Genomic DNA, 24,832 nt, shown 5'->3' with positions numbered 1-24,832 from the left:
TTTGCACAGTGTTGTTCCATCACAGAGGGAAACATTTCCACTGAGAGCCAAGTAGGACTCTCTAAAGAAGCATGTTTATAACCATAGCCTGCTTCTTTAATCTAGCCCCAACCAGCTGCCTCCTTCCCACTGTCACCAAGTTCTTGCTTATAGGGGCGTTACCTGATTGTTGGGGTTTTGTCTGTATTACTGTGCGGTCTTTACTTTACAATATGAAGCACCTTGAGGAAACTGTTGTTATGATTTGTTCAATATAAATAGAACCAAATTGAATTGAATTTAAAACACTGATGAATGCAATGTGTCCAAAAAAAGGGGGGGAAAGTGGTCAAAGCTAACAAATTGTGTAGCATCTTCCCTGATGTGACAGTGGAGACCAAAAACAGAGTTACAACCTCTAATTATTGAACTTCAGTTTTTTTAAGCTGGAAATAAAAGAGATATATCTCTAAACTCTGATTTTTGATTCTGGCCAAGAGTCATTAACCTAATCGAATACCTTCGTGGAGTTTAAGCAGTCTTGCCGTGCCTCTAGTGTTTGCACAGATCTGAAAAAGACATATTTCATTGGAAAGTCTGATGTCTACATGAGAACAAACACTACGCTCAAACCCATCTAGTTGTTCATCCAGCAGGAGCAAAGATCTTAGCCTACACAACTAAAACCCACCAAAATAAAAAAAGTCCTTCATTTCGCAGCAGAAATGCAAACGGTATGTTCGATGTTGTTTTCAGTCAAGGATGATGTGTAAGTCCTGGCTGCCCTTGTTAGGCTCTGATTGGCCCGTAGTGGAAAACCAGTCTACTGTGGTTCTTTGATGGAGTTAGTTTCCTAGCTTAACACGGGGTTATATGGAAACTGGCTGGCTCTGTTGATCCACCAAAAAGGCTAATGTGCTGTGTGCAGATTGTTTTTCCATATGAAAACCACAGACACACACACAGAGGAGACACTCTGGTCCAGCTGGTCAGACAGTAAACCAGTTTCTTATTTTTCTCTCAGCTGATGGTGTTTCGCTTCTTTCTGTTGACTTAGCTTTATTATCGAGAAAAACAGGAGGGAGCCCGCGCGCGCACACACACACACACACACACACACACACACACACACACACTCTTGTTTAAGCTGCTGAAAAATGGCTAGCTGACCTCTGGCTCTCCTTATAATATCATTCATTCTGTCGGCCCTCCTTATATTGAAGTGATGTGTCTGTAAATACCACAGCAAGCTGAAAGTCAAAGTGTAAACACGCGTATATTTGAAGGAAACTGCAAGCCACCCGCCTCTCTGCACCTGCCACAAGCTCAGTCTATTGGTTTTCTGATGGCTCTTTAAACCTACATGTTCACTAATAGCTCTCTTGAAGTCTTTCTAGTTCTGTATCTGCAACAAGGTTTAAACAATCCCATAAAATGTTGTTTTTTTCAGGGGTAGCTGACTTAAGTGCTCATATATCCATATATATTTATCTAGCTAGAAAGTGACTAACTTGGCAGCAGTGGTGGGTACTGATCCATGATGGGATTGGTCCGCACTGAAGCTAAGACGATGTACGAGGTGGCGTGGAGGCCCACAAAAATCAAAAGTCTTACCTGAACTTGGCTGATTTTCTAGGGCAGGGGTGCCCAATCCCGGTCCTCGAGAGCTACCGTCCTGCAGCTTTTAGATGCATCCCTACTCCAACACAGCTGAATCAAATGGTTTGATTACCTCTTCAGCATGCCATCGTGTTTGGCAAAGGCCTGATAACAAGCCATTCATTTGATTCAGCTGTGTTGGAGTAGGGATGCATCTAAAAGCTGCAGGATAGTAGCTCTCGAGGACTGGGATTGGGCAGCCCTGTTCTAGGGCATGTCATGACAGTTTCCAGGCTGCTTTTAGATCTCCCTGAAAGTCCTGAAAGTTTTGACCACTTGTGCTCTGTGATCTTACCACAGGCTCGAAACTTGTGCAGAGAGAGCAAACATCCTCTGCTGTTTCATGTAGAAGAGCATAACCGGTGACCAGAACCGGGTCTGCCGCCACGACTGAAGTTTTTAGCTCATCCCTCAGAATGAGACTGACACTGCAGAGAAAAAAATACTGTCTCACCCCAGAAAAAACACAGCCAGGACTGAGATGCTTGTGTGCCATTTTTTTCCCTCATCACTATGCTCCACGTGACTTCATCAACTTGAGGAGACTCAAAAAGGCAAAGGGGAAGGACCATTAAGAGATCTAAACATATCAGTCGTGCTAAAAATGATCCAGAACTGCGGGTTTCCCGATCATAAACAGGACAGTAGACAAGTTGAAATCAGGTTAGATGCAACAGTCGAACATTCGGGGACAGCTTGGCTGGAGTCGAGGCCATGATAATTTTCCGTTCTTTCCCTAAATAAGTTAAAGAAATTGTGGAATTTTGTTGTTTTAATCGTTTTTTCTTCATGATTTATTTCTATCAGAGAAAAGGCTTCAAAGACAAGGATTTTCCTCTTTGCATTCAGGTCAAAATTCTCTCTGAACTCGACAGTTTGACACCACATTGGCTGATCTACTTAGGAAGGATCTCTTTTTTTTGCCTATTATGGAGGCCAGAGGTCACGAGTTTGAGTTTTGAGTCTTGCTCAGAGGCACTTCAGCTTAAACCTATGAGGCTAAGCAACTTTACTGTGTGTGTATCCATCCAAGGCAGCGTTCAGGTGTGTGTGTGTGTGTGTGTATGTTGGGCCCCCACAGAAAGCCCCTCTTTGTGCCGTGTCGGAGGCAGCCTTCCTAATCAGGGGTCATTACATGAGGTTAGTGCGGGGGTCTCCAGGGAGAGGAGAGGGGATCAGAGCTCAGATTAGACCCGACCAACCCCTCGCCTGTCCCGGGGCACGGCAGCAAGGAAACCCGACCCCGCCTCCAAACCCCTCCAAAAAAACCTAACTGTGTCTGCAGAGAGAAAATGAGAGACTGATTTACAGGAAAACACAGGGAGCTCTACTTCTTGTTTTTCTCGTTCCGATTCTTTGTGCGTGATGTTGCGTGTGCATTAAATGTGTGTGTGTGTGTGTGTGTGTGTGTGTGTGTGTGTGTGTGTGTGTGTGTGTGTGTGTGTGTGTGTGTGTGTGGAAGAGAGAGAGAGAAAAGAAGGTTTGTGCCCTGGGGATAAGGGGATAATAGGAGGGAGAGGTAAGTGGCTGATTACCTGAAATGGTCTTGGCACAGAAATGAGAGAGCCAGAGAGGAAGCAAGAGACAGAAAAGAAGAGAGAAAGTGCACGAGCGAGAGAGAGATAATAATAATAGTCAGGGGGAGAAATGACAGAAAATTTAAAAAAAAAACGGAAACATGAGGGCTGTCTCTCGCTCTCTCACTCGCTCTGTCCGAAGGCAGATGAGAGGAGGAGCAGAAGAAGATGGAATGATGGAGGGGTCGTTCTCACGCTTCAGCAGCCAGGATGCTGCTGATAAGAGCGAGCGGACAGGATCAGCTTTACACCGATACTCTGTCTGTTTGCGCGTCCTGCCTCACCCTTTGTGCAGAGGACTCCGAATGTGTGCACGTCACTGTCTGCCACTTATTCCACAGCATGAATATTGATGAGCATTTCTGCATGCAGTTGCAGCTGCTGCAGGTTGATGTGCACATAGTGTGCAAAGAGATGAAGAAGTCAACAGAAAATAGGCTGAAAACTTGTTTGGGACTCGATCAAAGATGCTCGTCACTCCCGAGTCCGATGGTTGCCTTTGCAAACAAAAATAATGTGCACATCCCAATACCCAATTTTGTTTTCACTCAATCATTAGGAATTAAAAAGTTGATGTTCCATCTATTAATTGTTTGCATTTAAATTAGGTCTGCTTTTTATTTTCTTCATCGATTAAAGCGCAGTGGTTCTGCCCTTGCTCCAGACTCCTTGTTTTAAGACGTTGTGCTTGATGACGGGTGGATTTTTCACTGTTCTCTGGCAGCTTATAAATGAAATGACTAACAGATTAATATAGAAATCCTATAGGTCTTAAGAATTAAGTAATTTTTAGACATGAAATTCAGAGTTTATTTTTGTTTGCATGTGGAGACAGATCTTCATCTTTGGTAAAAGTAAAAGCCGACTATTTAAGATGTCCTGGTGATTTTATATGTTTTTACTGCCTCACGTTTCTTTTGCCTCCGAGAAATGTATTCAAGCATTGTCTCAGGGTGAGCATTTGATATTCTCGTGCATGCTGCTGCATGAAGATGCAGTTCATATGATTACATTCAATTCCACACTTCAGCCTCGTGTGTTACAAAAACAAGGTACAAGAGAAAAGCCGGTAAAAGTTGGGACCATTAAACCTCATCAGGCCAAACAAGACAAGAGTTGAATTATCTTTATAACTTGTGTAATTAATCTTATGTCTCTTTTGTGTTGTATTTTGTGTTCTGGGTTTATATTTGTGAATCCAGGTGGGTTTAGCCGCAGACATTTCGAGGGAGACAGATCCTTTGCTGTTTGAACCATCCAGCGGTGAGTCTTTCTTTCAGAGTGCTGCTTTTAGTTCATACTGAAGCTTTGTAAGAAAGCTGGTACGCCCTGATACGATAGCAAGCGTATGCTTCCTACTTCATTCTTTTCAGTGCTCTCAAGGTTGTCCCCTTAAAGCGTCATGTGACGAGATGATCAGTTTCTACCTAACATAACGTAAAAGGGAATAAAGGACCTAACTCAGCGTTTCTGTCGATATTGAGTCAGGGCTGGAGTTTATCGTCAGAGTGCAGTTTTATCATTTGTTGCTAATTATTTCGAGGAACTGTTGACGATGTGTTGCAGGCATCTAGATTTCTGAAGCCAAATATAAGCCGTACTTACAATAAAAAAACAAAAAACAGTTGTGCAGATTCAGGAAACACTTGAAGGTATATTTTCATTTAACTTTTTTTTCTATTGTGTCAGGTGAGTACTCTGGTCTCCAAAAAGTTCAAATATTATGCCTCAGTTTAAAACGGTCTTTTTAGCTCCTTCTACTATCGTGTTAGAATATCAAAATAAAGTTGGCAGCTGGTGTTAACCTTCTCACATTGAAGGGAGTAGTTAGTTGTATCCAAGGGCAGAGTCATTAATAATGATTGCATTTAAATTAAATCAGTAGTTGCATTGTTATATTTAAGTCCGTATCTTTCCTCTGCCTGAAGTATTGAAATTATAGTGCTGCCTTTTTTTTTGTGCTGCTAAAAATATAAGACAGAGACTGAGATGTCTTACTAAACACTTTGTATAGTCAAATGGCTTAAAATCAAAATATCTACATCCTGAAAATATTTTACTTTTGATTGGTTTAGGATGTAAATTTTCCTTGGTCAAGTTGAGTCTTTGCAGTTAGCACAAAGTGAAGCATTAAAAGTAAAGATGAACACACAAATACATGCGTTCGGTATCTCTGTATAGTTGTGTGTGTTTGCGAACTTAAATTAACACGTGTCCTGACCTTTCTCCTCTTGCGGTGGATGTCTCCGATGCTGTTGGCCAGTGAGTTTGGTCCCAGCAGCGTGGACGTGCTCTGAGGCCAGTCCACCGCCACCAGAGTGTGCTCGCCCATCAGCACCTTGCGCACGTTCTCTGCGCCCGTAACCCGAATCACAGGACGGCCTAGCAGGTGGGTCTTGAACACGTTGCCGTACTTCTGTCTCCGTGATGCATGAAAGCTCGAGCCCTGGACAAAGAAAAAGAGAGTAAGCACAGAGATCAATCACAGATCTAACTTGTAATGCTGAAGACACAACTCACGAGAGTCGTTTTAAGATATTTTTTACAGTAGAATGAGCGACAGTTCTTTAGTCGTGCTGGAGGATTAATTATATGAGGCAGTATGTCAAAAATCCATATTAAAGAAACTAGTTTTGCTCATAGAAAAATAAACCTGGTGCTTTTCCATTCTTCCTCCTTCAACATCTATAAGAAAGTCGAAATTCTATTAAGAAAGGAAGAAGAGAAAGATGGGTAGTTTTAGAGAACACTGTTGGGACTGAATGCTGGAGTTCCCCTTTGAGAGAAGCAGGTGTGAGGAGACGGTAACAGAAGGAATTCCCCAAACACTCCTCACCCTGTTTCACGGAAATCAGAGGAACCTTTTCAAATCCTGCTAATGGAGATTGCCCCCATCTCCACTTCTAAATCTTTCTTAATATCTGCACTCAAAGAAATCTTTTATATTGTCAGCAGTTTAAGGGTTAGTGTATTCTTAACATGAAATTCCTTAAAATTTTGTGATTCTAGCCATCATCATCACTGTCACGGAAACATTGTGAGACGAGGTTTTAATCATGCAGAAATCATTTTAAAAACTGATGAAATATTACAATAGACAGCCAGCAGTTGCTGTCCTCAAACAGAAGATGGTCAGATCCAAAAAGGCTCCTCAAAACAGTGATACCTCACCGAACTGATGGGGCCTACTCTGAAAAACGCTCTCCTTGCCCTCGACCACCGTTAACAAAACATGCTAGTTCTTCATGCTTTTTGCACTTTCTAATAATTTAAAACAGTCTTTAGGATCCAACCTTCACCCCAGCTTTTGATCTTCATCTCTAAAAGGTTTCAGTAAGTACTTTCTACTCTCTCTGTGGCTCGGGGCCCAAACAGACTGGTGAGTTCTCCACATGCTAAAAGTTACTGAGGTTTCCATCATCTCAGCTCTCAGAGAAAAAAGTAAACTTAAACCAACTGAAAGCAGAAGACTGCAGATGTTTAAGGAGCCTGTATACATCAGGTTAATGCAATGAAAACTGATTCAAGTTGCCTTTAGGGCACAGGCAGAGATCAGTTTTAACATCGGCCCACGAGCGGTGAGGTTAAAGGTTCTCAAAACATTTGCAGTTCAGGCTTAAAATACAGTAAATGAAATTTCTCATCCTGATGAAGAAGACTGACAGGAGACTGCTCGAGGATATAAGAAGTTTCAGCCTCAGACTGCTCATTTTTGGCCACTGCCACTTCAAATCTTTTTCTCCTCGTTCATCAACTGAGGTGGAGCTCCAAGTTGTCAGGCCTGGGGAACCCAAGCCCTAAGATGAATGGACTATGCCGGCAACCTCTGACGAATGGTCATGGGAATCTACATATTAACAATCATGCAACTGAGCTCATGGCTCATTGTTAGGCAATGTTGCTAGTGTCAGTCATGTTTATAAGGTTAGGGAAACCGGCAGTCACTTGGAAAACTGACGAAATGTTTCGCCAGTTGAAAACGTCCAGATGAACGGGATCAGTTTACCTGGATTATTGAGGAGGTCCAAACGTCCAAGATGTAGTTTAACATGTAGCACATTAAACTACGTCTTTCTTCACAGGGTTGTCACTATTTAAATCACAGAGGGGATTCCTCCTTCTCAGATTGTTTTATTTGAAGGCAATCAGAGAAAGTGAATTTTCCCTTTTTCTATAAGAAGCATAGTGCTTGCTAGAATTACAGGTAGAGCTTCCGGTTTAACTCGAAAATAGTTCTTAGAAAAAGTGCAAAATAATTTTTTTAGTGACAGGTGTGTGATTTCTTTAAAAAAAAAAGAGAGATTAAGTGCATGTTTTATTCCTATAAGCATCTAGATAAGCGTTGTTACACCCCATACCTGCAAAACTGGGCAGTTAACACCAAAACAATGTAGGTGCATGAGCAATACTACGAGCCACGGAGAAAAATTAGAATTTCTTGCTGGAGAATAAAAAAATAAACATTTGTCCCTGTTTTATGTTTCGACCCATCACGAGGAGCCACATCGCCACATTTCAGGGCCCCTGTCCCACAGTTTGGACAACCCAAGTTGCAAGCACAACCCCCAGAGGACCAAAGCTGGAGTCAGTTAGCGAGCTGACCTGAGTTCAGCTTTGACGTTGACCTCTAAACGGTCTGGGTCACAGCAGAGTGAGAGGGAGCCGACCCCAGAACTGTAAATGGGCTGTTTGAGTGAAAAGAATATATAGCCGCCTGAGAGGCTGCTTACTGTGTTACACACACAGACACACACACACACACACGTACACGGGACATACACACTGAGTCTAACAAGGCATTATTCAAATGCAAGTATTAACACACATGTGCATATAGACTTAAAAACACACTCTCATTCAAGATTACTAAAATAAAACGATCTTTAAAAACTCAGAAACATGGAAAGCAAACAAACATGCGGAGGCCCAACTGCAAATTGCCGTGACAACACTAACTGGTTTGACCCCGGTTTACTCAAGGGAAAAGAGATATTTATGACTGTGAGGCACACAGACACACACACACAAATATATATGTACGCATATATATTTGTGTGTGTGTGTAAACATGAAGGCAAAAGGACAGCCTGTAAGGCAGTTTATTCACACATCAACACAAAACAGACAAGGAGAGCATTTTTATTGTGATTTTTGTTTAAAAAAAATCAGAATAACTTCAAACCTTCCTGACACGAGCCAACATTAAGATCAGCTGTAACACCCGACACTACAAAACAGTCAGCATGTGTATGAGTGCAGTTATAGGCCGCATGTTTGTGTTTGAATGCGGAGCTCAGAAACTAATTTTAGCAAGTAGTTTGTTTCCTGGTCGAGGGCACACCTCTGGCAGCGGCGGCGGTGCTTTTTGTTTGTGTGCGAGGGCTCAAAATGTGTCCGCTCACTGATTCCGGTCAGCGGTGTGATTACTGGCTCACAGCCCTACAGTGAAGCCTCGATAGATTTACTAAACTCCCAATCAAAAACACCCCGCTTGGCCAAGAGGTTTCAAAGCTGAGGAGGAGCTTATGGTCTAAATTAGGAGTGACTTTAAAAAGTGTGTGTGTCTCTGGTTGGGTGTAAATAAGTGTTTTACATTCGGTGCATAGATGTTTGTAAAGGGGAACTCAGTGGAATTAGTAGTGCATGTTTATAAAGTCACACATTTTAAGAGAATAAATTACCAGAGGCTGAGATATTCCTGCTTTTAGTCCCTATGAAAGGTTCAGCTCCAAACACACTGGTACATGTTAAAGACATGTCTAATTATCAGAGACATATTGCTCACTTGTGTTTGAGCAGCGTGCGGGGGACAACCATGGGAATAGATAAAGACTTTGAAGGGGGCTAAAAGAGGCAATGTAATAAATGCAATCTCAAAACTTTATATGGTCTTTCACGTATTTAGAAGAATGAGCCGGATAAAACTGAACCCCTCCAAAATTACCATCAACTAATAAGAGGGATATCGGTTTTTAATTAGCTGGTTCTTTTGTATTACCTCTCACAACTAGCAAAAAACTGGTGGACTCCACCTTCAACCACAAATGAAATATATCTTGAAGGCGGAGACACCAAATCATATTAAACAGCTTGAAGCGAAGGTGGGTAAAATAACCACTGGTGACATGAAGTGGGTCAATTGATGGAATAGAATTCAAGTGAAGTATGCCGTCGATAGCCATGTGGCAGGGTTTGTAAAAATATTAGAGGGTTACCTAGGCAACCAGAAGGCTACCAACCATCAGCACCAAAGTGATGCACTTTGTGTATGGAGCCCCTTTGAAAAAAGCAGCTACTGTCAGCTGCTCTGTTATGCTGCTCTATTCCATAGTGTGCTGTATTCAGCATGCTTTTGCCAGTACTCCTTGGATTTACATCTTTGCAGGAAAACCCACGACCCTAAACGAACACAGCTGACACGCAGGTGAAGCTCCTACTCCTAAAGACTGGTAACAGACCAGTTTCAATCCCAGTTTCCACCCACGATGAAGTTGCTGCAGTAAAACTGAGTCATTTTTGCAGAAACTAACAGCCATGTCATTTTGAGTCCTACAGCTCAGCACGGTGTTAGTTCAGGCAGGCCAAGAAGCTAAGCTGAGCCTTTTACACGATGTCCTTGTACACATCCAGACGTGCTATGTATCAATGCTCCTTCTGCAAGCCACATTTCAACCCACCTCCACCCCCAGCACCTCCTTTTCATACCACCTCTTACATCTCCGTTGTGTAATTGGTTCCTGCTGCTGCTTTCCATTACCATATCACCAAATATAAGCTGGAAATAAGAGTTGTAATTAAATCGTTTTTTGACATCAGAAAGACAAACAAGACTCAAACGGTTTCTGTGGCAGAGGATAAAGATGCGACGCAAAGCACCTGCTGAACAGCAACCAATGACGATCAAGAGGTGATTGAAGCTTCCTTCTTCCTTCATGACTGCTTATTAATATCAGTCATTCATTTCTTTCTCTCGTCATCGCAACGTAGCTGACATGCTAAGGTTTCTCTGTGTGAAGTCGACCTAAATTGAGCACAGATGCTTTTGCCCTCTCTGTACGTCTGGCTGCTGTTTTCGTGCTGCTTTGAAAACTCTGATTGCCAGACTGCTTTTATAGATGAAAAATCCTGTTAATTAGCATTCAAGCTCCTCACGCCCCACTGTCCCACCCTGCCGTGTTTCAGAGTGTTCACTCGAGCTCGAGGTGCTGGCGTTATTTTATTCACACTGGGTTTTATCCTGCAAAGCTGTCCGACAGCTGCCTGATTCCTGGTCGATGTCGTCCACCTGATAGTCGGCTGAAAACTGTAGAAACCATCCAGTTTCAGTGTAGCTGGGACTGAGTTGTCTTTAAAGAGTCTATTTTTGAAGCCGCATCCATTCATTCATTCATGCACCTTTGCAAATTTTGGGGGTTTCTTTTTCTCTCTGTCGATGTGTCTGGGTACAAACCGTTGGCCCGAGCTGTTTTCACAGCTCCTGTACACTTCCTGTTTTCACTGCAGCACACACACATTAACAAACACACACACCAGGTCGACCGGCTGGCCTCTAGAGCCCTCAGGGTGTGTGTGTGTGTGTGTGTTTGAGTGCGTAAATGTGTGTGTTAGAGCAGGGTTGTTTTCCAAGCTACATTTTGCTGCCACATGGATGTAGAGTGGTTTAGTATGTCTGCCTGGCAGGCCTGCTGACACACACACACACGCACACACAGTCCAATTCAAAGGGAGTTCCTCAGGCAGCCAGACAAGGCTCCCTTTCACCCTCCGAGATACAGCATCAGATTGGGACGATTGTGTACTTTTTTTGTGCGTTCTGTGCGTTACGACTTCTCTTTCCATTTCTCTGTGTTTTCTTTTTAGAAACTCGCACACATTTTGGCAAATGCTGAAGGTTTTCTTCTGTCAGATTCTCTGCAAGAAAGAAGTGTGTGTGTGCTTGAGTGTGAGCATGCGCCAGGGGTGTGGTCTGGGTGACATTTAGCTTAAAAGGTGAGAAGTGTACAGCCCCCGTACCCCCACCCCATCCCTCCCTAACCCCACAACCTCCCCGCCGCTCTCAAAACTGGCCCAACACACACACACAGGGAGCAAGCATGGAAAGTTGTGATGTAATGACGCCACAGTTCTTCTGCAGGAGAACACGTACATAACTGTGCACACGCACACACAGATTTGTAAACGTAGCCGTCGCGTCTGCAATCACCCTGATTGGTTCAAACACTCTTTCCCTCCAAACTCTGGCGAGGCGAAGCAGCCGTCGCTGTAAACACTCACACACAAAAAACCCCAAACCAAAATTGGTCCCACAACATAACGGCTGATTTTACCATCGAGGTCACAGGCAACAAACTCTGATGTGAGCTGAAAACCATAAAGAGGTTTCTCTTAATGACAGTGGGCATAAAGTTTTTTTTTCTTGTTACATAGCAACTGGGGGAAGTACAAGCTGGCTATGGGAGCCGAAAACGGGTTTTATTTAATTTTATTTTTATTTTCCAGCACCGTGCAGTCAGAAGCTGTGAATAACACTGGAATCAAGTCAGAGAGCTCAGGGTGCAATCACACCCCTGCCGCCGCTTCACTGTTGAACGGCGGCCGACTTTGTGAAGGTTTTCCAGCACAAGCTGAAAGAAATTCCTGCAATTACCTGCAACGCCGTACGCCAGTTGGATGCTTTATGAAAAGCAACAAAACTGACGACATGTAGATTTTATTTTGGATCTGCTATAAGTAGCCTGCTGTGATTAGATAACACAGCTAATACCAGCGAGCATGGCCTCGAAAACATTCACAGTTGATTTTAACAAGTATAAATAACCACTGGCCACTTTTTCTTTTTTTTAGGTATTTAAAATAAATTCAGGTCCTTTATTTGACTTCTCGCAGATCATTTTAAGTGGGTTAAATTTGTTTCTTTTGGTTTAAATTAATTCCTATTTGAACTTTACTGCATATTAGCTCCATGCATTTAGCAAATGGACAACAAATAAAGGTGCATGTGTGTGTGTGGCTTCACTTAATTCTGCAAAATGTCTGAAGTGCATTCTACTCTGACTCTTAAGAACAAAATAACGGCGCTTTTGCTGTTGTTCGTTGTATATAATAATATGGAATAAACAGCAGCGGTGGGGCCTGGACCCAAACTGGTTCACAGTGTCATTAATAATTCTAATTTATTACAGTTGCCATGGCGATGCAAGCAGTTTAAAATATTTCTAGACCTTGACAAGCTGTTTGAATCCAAAACTCTCGATATGAAGGTTTCGTGACTTTTGCGGTTTGGTGGCAGCGGGCTGATTGCATTTTGTTACAGACATTTATCATGTGGATCGATTATTTCAGGGGAACATCTTTTCTAAAAAGAAGGGAATCTGGCGGAGGTGTTTTTATCATAATAATCAACAAAATTTTATGCACACTAGTCTGTGTGTGTGGTCAGTGAAATTCCCGTCGATCTTCTCGTTGTAACAACCTGTACACCGACATTTTCAGCCATTCTCCCTGTTCTGGATTTGAAAGGAAGAAGTGGGTTTCCTTCAAAAACAAAACTTTTCTCGACTTAAAAGAATTTAAAAATTGATGCTTTTTTCCACACGCTTTTTTCCATCGGTCTCACCCATAAACTCCCCGTTCACTTTAAGATAAGAACAAAAACGCTGTCGTTAGGTTTAGACAGGCGAACACAGCTTCAAGCTGGACCCTGAGGTGTGGTTAAAGGAGGGTTAAAATAGGAGGGTTAAAGGTTTTATACACACAATGGGAAGGGGACAGACTAAAGGAATGGCCTTGAAAGATTGTCTGTGCGTGACTACAGTCTGGACAGCGTTCTCGTAGCCGTCAGTGTCCGCTTCTCTAGAGTGCTTTTATCAGATTTTTTTTCTCAATAAAGGAGAGCTACACACTCACATTTCAACAGAATTTCTCACAAAAACCAGCACAATCACAAAAGATGTCAAAAAATCTCAGTTTCCCTTCTTTTCTCTCTCTCTTACACACACACACACTCACTCACACACACTGTCCCGGCAAACCCTGCTAGCACGCCGGCCGTGCTAAAAATACCCCCGTCTGTTCTGTTGGGGTTGGCCTGGGGGCGAACCTGGGCCCGGGCTTATAAATGTCCTCTTTGTAGTGCAGTGGAAATGTCTAACAAATGAGTCTTTTATTAGGGCAAGACAAAAAAACACAGCTAATTATGTTTACTCAGATCAATCCCCACACACACACACACACAGACACACACTGGCTCGCTGACCAGAGACAGTGAGAGTAAGTGTGTCTGTGTATAAGTGTGTATATTTAGAGAGTCTATGAAATATAAATATTGGGGTGATGGTTAGACGGAGTAGAGAAACAGACAGTTGTAGGAAATTCACCAACAAACCCGGGGAAGATTTTTTACCAGCTGCAGAAAAAAATGAGGGAGATGGAAGCTTTACTGTGTAAAGAGAGAAAGCAGCTGATATAACAACAGCAAATATTTCAAATTAACTTCAGGGAGTGAACCCAAACTTGATGTTTTGGGGGATCTATCAAATATATAAATTACATCTATCTTTTTCAAGGCATTCCCAGAGCAGTTGAAGGTTTCCTTGAATGAAAATGTTTGACTTATTAACTCGGTGTAAAGTGCACACGATGCAGTCGACATACACAGACGCTATACTCCGATTTAGACGTGCTCGTAAGAGTGTTGTTTTCTGACATTTCCTGCTAAATTACCAGGAAGAAAGAGTGCATCCTGAAGACTTTGGTCTAAATTCTTGCTTTGCATTTATTTTCTGTGATTTAAACGCATCCGTGTTTTAAAAAAATCTTTATAGTTTCTAAATTAATGGTTAAAAAGTCGTTTTTTTCACATCAAACTCCAGTCACTTTACAGCTTTGTGTGAATTAGCAGGCTCACACTTTAAAATGCTTTAAACGTTTTCTTTAATCGAGGTGCGTGCACTAACATTTTACAAGAAAGCCGAGTATGAGCCCCAAAATATTATATTTTACACAGTGACATTGACAGAAAACATTTTACTTCGGAAAAAACAATTTGTAGTAAAGCAGTACATTTACCAACGCGAGTCGTTATTTTAAATACTTATCAAAAGAAGCTGTTTGGCTTTTGTTTTTAATTTAAAAATGTAAGTTAAATATAATAACTTGAATATTAACCTTACATCTAACAAACTTAAGAAAGCTCAGATTGAACTTGTTGACCACATCCGGCTTCAGCCTCGCCTCCTTTTTACCGTATTCTGGTTTTGCGGTTGCTCGGTTGTTTTGTTTGTTTGACGCTTTTAATCACGGCTCCTTTCAACACATTCGAGGCGGCTGGTTTCCAACAAAGAGTATGTTTGTATGGGACGTGAGACACGTCAGTAATAATATAGTCAGAAATTTCAGTATCGATATTTCTTAAAAATGAAAGCAAACTGTACATGTTAGGTTTGTCACAGCATCGATCGTGTGATGGACAGAGCTACGATTGTTCTCATTGTCTTCGTGCATTCACGAATTACCGTTTTCTGCCCTTGTAGCTTTTTTTTGTAACCCCAAAATCCCTGTGAAACGTGCATGTGTGTTCACTTTGCTAAAATGGAGCCAATCAAAATGTAGGACATTGCCTCGGTGGTGTAGGGCTGGGGAGGGACGGGTCACGCTTTCTGAGGTGCGTGCGTGCTGCTGTCATTGTGTTGGACTCTGTCGGTGGCGTTTCTCGTTAAAATGTAAATGTGTGGTTGTCTTAAGCGTTGCGCTTGCATTTATCTGTGCTGTAATTTCTGAGAGGAATGGATATCCATCAGACTTTAACTCTTTATTGTCTTTGCACATGTTTGTACACAGGCACAGTGAAACTGCAGTACGGTTGTACATCGGTGCTAAAGAGGAAGCAAGCGAAACAAATGTACGAGGAAACAACGAGTTTAATTCCCTCTAACTGAAGAAATGACAGGTACTGAGTGCCGGCCTTCACCCTCCTCTTCAAGTCTTTGCAGTTTGTTAAAAGGCAACCTTTAAGACGCAAATGACGACATGAAGCGATGTGAGGTAGCTCACGGTTAGCTTGATGCGCTAACGTTACTAGAAGTGAGAAAAAGAGAATCTAAAACCCACAAAAGTCACAGGCGAAGAAGCAAAAACATCCACAAGATCTCTGTCCGTATGATGCTTGACTGATAGGAAGGGGAGAATATATAGTCTGGAAACACACAGACACATACAAAAAACCCACTTTTATCTAAATCAAAGGTTAAAAAATGAAAAGTGAAAATGCTGCGAGAATAACTGTGGAAGTGCGAGGCAGAGGAAACGAGGTCAAAGGCTGCAAGGGAATTCCTTCTCTCTTTTCAACTGTCAATCATTCAGCTGGTGCCAGAGATACCAAGGAGCCAGTGTGTGTGTGCGAGGGGGGGTTTGTGCGTTTGAATGGTGCGATAGGTCCTCAACTTGACAATGAACCCCCGTCCCTTTGCAGTCACGCCACCACATCAGAGAGAGACACCGAGAGGAGGAGGAGGAGAAGAAGAAGGGTTAGGAATGAGGGGAGTGGGGTGGAAGAAAGAAGAGAAGGAAGGAAACTAAGGTAAGAGGAGAGGAGGAAAGATAAAGAATGAAGGTGGGGGGGTTAAAGAAGGAGGGAGAAAGTGTGAAAGGGGACTGAGCGTGGCGGAGGAGGCGGGGAGATCGGGATGGGTGCTCGTTTCAAAAAGGACGGATTAAGGAAAAAAGGGCTACGGATAGTTCAGCCAAAAAACGAGGAGAATAGAGCGAGCGAGCAGGAGAGAGAGGGAGCGGGTGGGAGAGAGAGGGAGAGGCTTGGCCCCTGACCCGGGGACATTATAGAAAGGGAGATTATGGTTGTTTAAAACTCTCTAAGCGCTAACCCCGGGGACCCGAGCTAATACCCTGACACACAGACGCACCCCAACTACAAGCCAACACAGACACCGTGTGAAAGTCCACCAATATCCTTCAGCTGATATTCCCTCTTTTTCCTTCTAAATGACCAAAACCAACAAGGACTTGATCCTCCTAGCAGCTGCCATCTGACACGTCCTGTTCCTCCATTGTTGTCCAGAGAGTTAACTCTCATTTCGCTGAGTAATGGAAGGTTTTTACAGGAGGCATCAGGCCACTTTTCTCCTGCAACCTCTGCGACCTCTGAGCCTGAACTTGACTTCGGATGCTGCGACTGGAACCCAAACAGGATCTTGTTTGCACTGCTTCTCTATCTTCTTCTGGAAAGATCTGCTTGACTTGGTCCCATTTACAAGCACCAAATACTCATTATAGCACCAACTGTAGATCAAGCCGCTGCTGAAAATAGTTCCTAACACTTTTAGCGTTTGCTACAATGCTGTGCTCGTCTGTTTTTTAGGAGCAACTTCCTGATTTCTTCCGTGACGCTTGACAAAAAGTGGGGAAAGCGTTGTGAACAATGCAGCAAGCATTGAGCTCTTTGGTGGGAGTTGTGCAGCCAATTTTTTAACAATGAGAAAATAAGAGAATGAAAAAACTTCCTGATCTTTTAAAAACTCGAGCTCTCTGTGACACACACACACACGCACACTCATTGAGAAAGGGAGATTAACACTGGCCTCTATACTCGGCCCAGGACAAGAGTGTTGAAGGAGGGAGCAGTGTGTTCTCGGGGTGAAAGAAGGGGCAAGGGACCTGCTGCCAGTACCTCCTGCTAATCTGTACAAGAGGAGGGAGGAGGAGGGCATGGATGGATGGATGGATGGATGTAAGAGTGAGGGGGGAAAAGGGAAGAAGAAAAATAGTGATGAAAAATGTCATTATTGACTGGGGGAAAACAAGAAAATGGCAAGACGTAGAGAAGCAAAGGCTCGAGGAGACAGCAGAGAAAGAGTGGGGAAAAAATTAGGTGAGGCTATTTTTGAAAAACTGAAATCCAGAAAGTTAGAAATGCCTCAGATATTTGAAGAAGATAAAAAACAGAAGGCTGCAGGGAAGCAGCACTACGGGTCTGAAAAGCTGGGGGGGGGGAATTATATAACGAATCACGCAGAGGATCATTAAATGCACTTAAAATGTAAAGTCGACTATATTTACACTAGACGGTGACAGGAGGTTTTTTTTCATTGTTAAATTTAAGAAAATTGAAAAAACGGGGAAAAAAATACAACGAAAAACAGAGAGGAGCTTGAACACAGTTTAGCGGGGTGTGAGAAGAAGAAGCGTCCTCGGCGGTTCAAGGGTCCTGCCTTGAATGTTAACACTTTTACCCCCTGTGTCCGCTCAGTGAACTATGTATCTCTTACCCAGTGAACATGCACTTGCCAGCTCCCTGCCACGCCACACATGATCTGTGTGTGCTCACACACTGCTGTGCATGTGTGGCCAATTAATTGTGTCTTTGCATGTGTGCTACATCATCGTACTCTATATGTGCGCCTGCTGCATGTTATATGACTTTATGCACACACAGACCAACACAGCAAATGGAAAGACTCTGAGTGTGTGTGTGTGTGTGTGTGTGTGTGTGTGTGTGTGTGTGTGTGTGTGTGTGTGTGTGTGTGTGTGCGCGCGCCTCAGGACTGTGTAACCACAGCTATGCAGCACACAGCGGGCTGGACCGCAGTAATGGAACCTACTATAGATGAAGCCACCAGTCCTCACAATCCCCCCTCTGTCTGAGCTGCTTAAAGGAGCAATTCGGCTAAAAAACAAAAGGCCTCACATGCACTACGAGGCAGAGGAGCTTCGAGGTGGTCGTCTGCCGTCGGCATGAGAGAATCTTGCGTCGTATACGACTGAATTTAGAGTTTTATGATGACAATTTGTCAAGATCTGTGAATCTCTGTTAAAATTTGTACAATTGTTCCCAATTTTAAAAAAGTTTAGGAAACATTGTTTTTTTAACAACAATCTTTTTTTAAGTTTCATTGCATTTGATTTTTTTTAAATCCAGCATGTTGTGCGTCCTCACTTCCAGCTCCTTACATGCTGACGTTCGGTCAGGAGCCAGAAGCTTCATGTATTGCTCCAGCAGACAACATGACACATCCCCCCACATGCCTGGCACAGCCGTGAATAGATAGCATGGTTGCTGGTACACACACCGTGAAATGACCACCATGCCGATTAGGCAAATGAAGAATAAGCTTATTGAAGAGGAGATACGTAAGTTTTGTTCAACGCTGAGAAAAGAGGCGTCTAAACCCAAACACTGACCTTTTCCCTAACGCCAGCGACAAAGCAACAAAAGGAGCCGTATTTATATAATTCTTTTCTGCTCTGTTTGGGATTGGCTGCAGCTCAGGAGGTAAAACCAGGTCATCTGCTAATTGGAAGGTTGGCGGTTCGATCCATGTCTAGATATGCTGAAACATCCTTAAGTAAGGTAACAGGTTGCTCTAGAAAAAAATGAAAAAAGTGCTTGTACGAATTGGTGAATAAGGCATGTTGTACAAAGGGCTTTGAGTGCTCAGGTAGAACAGAGAAGCACTGCATATGAATCAGTCCATTTACCAAAGCGCTTTCTTACTACAGCCTTCATTCATCCTTTCACACTCACATTCTGATGAATGCATCAGTGGAAACTCAGTATCTTGCCCAGTGATGCTTCGTCATGCTGAAGGTTTTCCTCCACATCCACCTCCTACTTCAGACTTCTGTATTTACTTATTTGTCCTCACCAAGCCAAAGGGTATGCTGGCACACTGAAAAACGCTGCACAGCGGGCTGCAGTGAGACAATATGGACCTGACCGAGCATCAGTGTCATCCATGTAGCTTCTTAAGCACTTATCCAGGTGAGGATTGCCAGACGAAGCCAAAGCGAGATAAACCCCAGATAAGTCGCCAGTCCGTCGCAGGGCCAACATTTAGGACCATTTAGGAATGACCGGTAAACCCAAACGTGCACGTGTTTGGGCTGTGAGGAAGAAACTAAAGTAGCCTTGTTAGTCAAACCTTCCAACTCTGCACGGCTGATGAACACTTCTCAATTTTGGTGGCTTTTTCCTGCATTTATCTGCAAACAAGAATTAAAAGTTGCTTTTAAAGGCTGCTTGGGATGTTGTAAAAGTTGACTATATGAAAAGGTTGGGTTCAAGTCATCAAAGAACACAAACACCTGATGACACCAAATACCATCAACAGAAACAGCCATCACCTGCCGAGGATCTGTAGCCGTACCACCATAGAAGAAGACAACAGTGCAGGTGCAGAAGAAGAAGAAGGCGCAAGCTGTAAAAGGAGGGAGGCTGTCGTCACTGTGAGCCGCGAGAGAGTGTTTGGGCTGCAGGATTGTCATTACTCTGGCCACCGTCATTTACACTTCATCACAGCCGAATAGACAGAAGAAGGCAGGCAGAGGGTACCTCATTAGTGTGTGTGTGTGTGTGTGTGTGTGTGTGTGTGTGTGTGTGTGTGTTGATGTAGCTCCATCTGAGCTGCTGGTTGCTATTTTTGACCAATTATGCAAGCCAAAAATGACGACACAAAACATTTGGACCTTCCACTCTGTGTGTGCGAGCCTCATGTTCATTTCTTCTCATCTGACCCAGATTCAGTCCAGTGAGGCTGCTCCATGTACATGTTTGTGTGGTTTGTTTGTGTGTGTGTGAAAAAGTTATGAGGCTCTGACCCAAAGAAACTGCATGAAAAAAAGAAAGGTTTACCTGGTTACCTAGCAACAGTAGATTTGTTTTGTCAAAGGAGGAAAAAAATGTATTTAAAAAACTTCATTGGTTCGACTTATCGGTGTTTCCGATGTTTTTGAATTCACTTCTTAGCTACCAAAATATTTTCTTGGGATCCTTGTGGTGTGGTGACCCCTAGTGGTCGTGGAAGGTAACTGTTAACGAACTTCAACCAAGTAGAAACCCAGCAACATGCGTACAATATTTCAGAAAAAACTTTAAAAGATGAAATGGGATCATTTGCATCCAGCAAAAATTGTGAGGAGTGGAGTGATTAAAACAAAGTATCCAGATCATCTAACGTGAGACAAAAATGCTACAAGTCTACGGCCGTACAGCTTCACTCAAAAATAAAAGTTTGTTATAAATTATATGTTTAAAGGTAACTCAGAATCAACATGCACTTATGGTTTTTGTACCATATTTTCTCTTCATATATGTGTGTGCACAGGAAAACATTTATGTCGATGTGCAAAAAGATTAGTACATTATTTCTGTGTGCCTGTATGTGTGTTTGTGTGTGTGTGAAGCCTCAGTAGCGCTCCTGCTTGGCACCGTAGCTCCAGAAAGCTCAGGCTCCTAATGAGAGCAGACAGGGCTCTGGCAGAGTGACCACAGAACTATTTCTAACTGCAGATTGCTTTAAAATGGATCCGTCACAGAAATGTGCTGCGTGTGTGTGCAGGGTAAAAATATACCATGTGTATATGTGTGTATGCGCATAACTTCACTGTTTTTACGCTCTCATAGTGAGAAAAAAAATTCAGCAGCAGACAGGCAGATTTACCAAATGGTGACTGTGTGTGTAGCTAAAGTGTGAGGAGTGGGCAGCGACCGACGACAGAGCTAACACAGAATGCTCAGAACCTCCAAATGCTGCTTCTGCTCTGCATGAATTGGTTCTTATGATCCCAAGTGATCAAAAAAAAGAAAGTTGAGTCTTTAAAAAGAAACCAAACATTGAAACAGGAAGGAAGTTCTGGATGATGATGCCTCACATAGCTCAAACTCTGATTGGTAGAAGGAAGATGACCACAACAAGTATGGTTGATCTCTAGGAGGAAGAAGAGCAAAACAAAAAACTACATCGCAGTAACGCAGTCCCCCAAAAATGTTCTAAGTAGCACAAAGTCAACCTCCGCAAGCCAGCTTTATGTCTGATGGCCAGCAGGGGGCAAAGTCAGTTTTAATTAAACCTATAGGAAAACAGTGCTAGTGCTTCTTCACTAAGCGCTTTCCTGGGCAGTTTATGACCTCATTGTTCATTTCAAATCATCGTCAGTGCAGCCTTTGTTGTGTTGTTATGCTCCCATTTAGAGAAAAATATGCTTGGGGGCGTGGCTTCCTTAGCGCATGGGTGTGGTATAGTCTCCTGTGGCTTGGAGACGGGCAAAGTACTCAACCTGAGGCTTCCAGACAGGATTTCACCAGCCAGTGAGTGATGTCACAGACATCCATCCTCTATCTACAGTCTTTGGACTGGACACGGGACACACACAGACTGTAGTGCATGCACCTTCTTTCTTTTTCTTATAATCAAAAAGATGTCTGTAATGGCTCCTGGTACACTGGCTGCTACTGTAAACACAGGACACGTATTACTGATACCAGTGCTGATACTACTACTTGATGAAGGCAGCTCACGTAGAGGAGAGCAGCGAGTCATGATTTACGAGATGAATAGTAAAAAATTTGCAAATTCCGAACACTTGTTACCAACCAAAAAATCACTCTGATTCTTACTCTCCACAATAGTTAGTTAACACAACAAAACACAACTTTCAGCATTTGGTGTTTCTTGAATGTAAATGTGCCTGCCTATGAAGCACTTTGGCTCAACTTCTGTTCTTTAAATGTGCTATAAGCTATAAATGAAACGGGCATGACAGGCAACACAAGAATGATCCTAAACCAATACCAGCATACGATTGATATTAGGATCGACCCGCCCACCTCTCCTGACTGCGCTGTTCTAAAACTTCACTTTAAGGTTATAAATCAGGTCTGAGCCCTGCTTGTGGGGACGCGGGGTCCTCATAAGTACAGACAGCCTCTTATTCCTCCTTCTGACTGACATGCCTCCCCCCTCCCCTCACCATAAACTTGGCCGTGGTTCCCGCTTGCATTCCGGGAACGCGTCTCGCTCGGTGTCAGATGTAACGCAGAGGAGCACCGCGAGTTCAAGCCCCGCACGCGGCCAACGTGCCTCCGCTCGTCGAGCCTTGCTTCCCTTTCCCTCCTGTCTCTCTTCTTCTTCTCTCTGTTTTATTAGCTGTCCCCTCAGCTGGCGCGCTCCCGGGAGTCCTCAGTAGCGGCACTCATGTGCACCCTGATCTCCTATCACTCACTGGTCCAAGTGTCTCGTTTTTAGCCTCAAACATTAAGATTATCTGCAAATTTTATTGATAAGGGTGGATGCTGGGGGGGGTTTAGACTGTGAAGCATCTCACCGATTAAGCGAACCTTCGGTAAGCTGGATCAATACTACGCATGGTGCAGGGCTTTCCTTTTTTCTGCAGGAATCTCTGACCAATCTACTGAAAACGCGGCGTGTCGGGAACCTTTCTGAATGCAACCAAGATTTTAAAAAAGAAGAAGAAAAGGAGGAGGAGGAGAGCGTGTCCGGAGACTGCACTTTACCCTCGATTTAACCCTTTCACACAGAACTTCCCTTTTCTCATTCCTTCTCCGAACAATCAGCACAAAACACAATCTCTTTGTGGACACGAGTGTCCTCCTTCTCCGTCAGAGACATGAGTCCCCACGGCTCAGCCTGGACTCGCCACCGTATCAGATGTGATCAATAGACTGTGACGTCGCGCCGCGACTGGCTGATGCGCTCCTGTGTGAGATAATGAGGGGAAAGAAGAGTCTGTGCGAGCCACCGCTGGAGTGCGGGGAGAGATATTACAGGGCTGTAAACTAATAAAAGATGAAGCGAAACTCTTTGATTCTCCTCTGTGTGTGCGTGTTCACTGTGCATCCCATTCACGCAGGATGGAGATGAAGCAGCAGATCAGTTTTGTGGGTTTTTTTGTTTTAGAATCTCGATATTTATGAGTTTCTGAGTTAATGTAACATTGTGCATTATGGGATATGGAGTCCAATTAACAAAGGCTATAAAAGAACGAGTGTGAGGCTTTAAAAACAAAACAAAAAAGTTGCGTTCTGGTGTTTTTTAAATGAGTTTTCTCCTTTTGCAAACAACAAAAATGTGGCTGGTAAAAAAAAAGCGCAGATGTTTGCACAAATTACTAAAGATGTCAATAAAAAAGCGCAAAACGATCTTTGGGGAGGAATAAATAATTAGATGAGACTGATATCACCTCACAGACACGGAGACCGGCGCTGACCCAGATTCTGTCTCCCTCCACCAAACTCATCCCCTCTCCCTCCCTCCCTCGCTCCCTGCCCAGAGTGCGCTCTTACCTGCAGGAGCCAGTGGCAGGTCTCGCCGATGAAGGGGAAGCCCATGGATCCTTTCGGCATGGGCAGCTTGCAGTTTTTATCCCGCGTGGCCGTCCAACGGAGCTGCCACAGTTGCTGGGACACGGCGAGGAGCAGGGCCATGGACACCAGGCAAGCGGCCAGAGTGGCCAGAGCGGAGACGATGTCGAAAGTGTCGAACAGCATGGTGATGGAGAGCCCGGTGATCTCTGCGGAACTGGGGTCGACTTTCAGAAACTTTGGAGAAAGATGCGCTGAAACTTTTGTGCTCCAAAAAGGGGGCAAAGTAAATCTTCGTCAAACTTTCAAAGTTCTTTTTTGCGTAAAATAGCGCAGCGCTCTTTTTACGCGCGCTGGAGGTGTCAGGAGGCAGCGGCTGCTCTGCTCTGAGAATGAATGAAGTGTGTAAAGTTTCTTTCTGATTTCGTGGGTCTGTGTTTTAAAACAGTCACAAAGTGGCGTCTCTGTGCCTCAGAGGTGCGAATCAGGCTCGGCTGAACTGGGCAGAGACGCTACAGGTGAGCTCCCCGCGTCTTCAGGATCACGCCTCAGCTTATGAAGTGTGGGGGGGAAAGTGAAACTATTAAAACTCGCTTTGTTTTAATGATTGAAACATTTAGGACACGGAATTCTCTTGGCTGGGGTCTGTCCTGATGTTTGAAATATCATTTTTAGTCTCGTTTGTGAATTACTGACTAAAAATAAAAATAAAAAAGGGAGATGGAAAAAATTGCTGAAGAAAGAAAAAGAAAAAAATGATCTCTAAGGTGACACGTGTATTTCAAACGCCGGGACTCCCGGGGAAACGTGGAAAAAGTGAAGCCGAGCCCTGGAACTGACGAGGGCTTTTTACTTTTTAAAACTTCTCGAGGGATGGAAAGAGTTGGTTTAAGGTGAGAGAGGAAAAAAAATAAACGAAAACTCTTCCAGGAATCGCGTCTCCTTCAAATAATTTTTAAAGAGAAAATCAAAAGGCGTCTTTGCATTAAAAAGTCACGTCTCTGTGGCGCAAACACGAGGAGTAGAAATGTTTAAGATCCGTGAGCGTACAGGGATGCGTGGGTGCGCAGGAGATGCTCAGGAGCTGCCGTCCTCCTTCTCCTTCTCTTACTTTCTGACGTCCACTCTCCTCTCTGTGTACCTTTCTGTTTCTCAGAGCGCTCTCTCTCCTCTCTCTCTCGCTCTCTGGCTGCCTATACAAGTCACCCTCAGTGTGTGTATTGTGCATGCGTGCGCAAGGAGTGTGTGTGCGTCAAGCCAGAGGCACCAATGAGTGTTTATATAGTGTGGAGGCAACTGGAAGGCGAATAGGCGGCCAAGGGCTCCCGTCGCCCCCCTCCAACCCAACTCTACCTCACTCCAGCGTTGGCAGAGAGACTCCCCTGCTCCCTCCCTCCGCTCGGCTCCACCTCTTTCGGGGGCACCCCCTTCTCCATCCTCCCTCCCATTCTCTCTCTCTCCCCTCTCAGGAGAAGGGGTGGTGTAAAGTGAGCAGCAAGCGGCGCAA

At 43.7% G+C, this 24,832-nt stretch overlaps 1 protein-coding gene across 1 annotated transcript in view; it reads right to left on the bottom strand.

Moving 5' to 3' along the window:
- Nucleotides 1-24,550, bottom strand: part of cyp26b1 (cytochrome P450, family 26, subfamily b, polypeptide 1) — a 34,930-nt gene extending 10,380 nt beyond the window's left edge. Inside the window, exons 1-2 of the mRNA XM_085350633.1 lie at nucleotides 23,308-24,550; nucleotides 5,437-5,661 (exon numbers count right to left, since the gene is read on the bottom strand). Of these exons, the coding sequence (XP_085206759.1) occupies nucleotides 5,437-5,661; nucleotides 23,308-23,511 (429 nt within the window). The 5' untranslated portion in view covers nucleotides 23,512-24,550. The remainder of the gene's footprint in view (nucleotides 1-5,436; nucleotides 5,662-23,307) is intronic.
- Nucleotides 24,551-24,832: the final 282 nt, after the last annotated feature.

Source organism: Diplotaxodon limnothrissa, linkage group LG3 (assembly GCF_057381915.1).
Source record: "Diplotaxodon limnothrissa isolate DT_005_m linkage group LG3, D_limnothrissa_male_GT1.1, whole genome shotgun sequence".
Lineage (NCBI taxonomy): Eukaryota > Metazoa > Chordata > Actinopteri > Cichliformes > Cichlidae > Diplotaxodon > Diplotaxodon limnothrissa.
The sequence above is the reverse complement of the archived record's forward strand: the minus strand, read 5'-3'. Positions and strand labels throughout refer to the sequence as shown.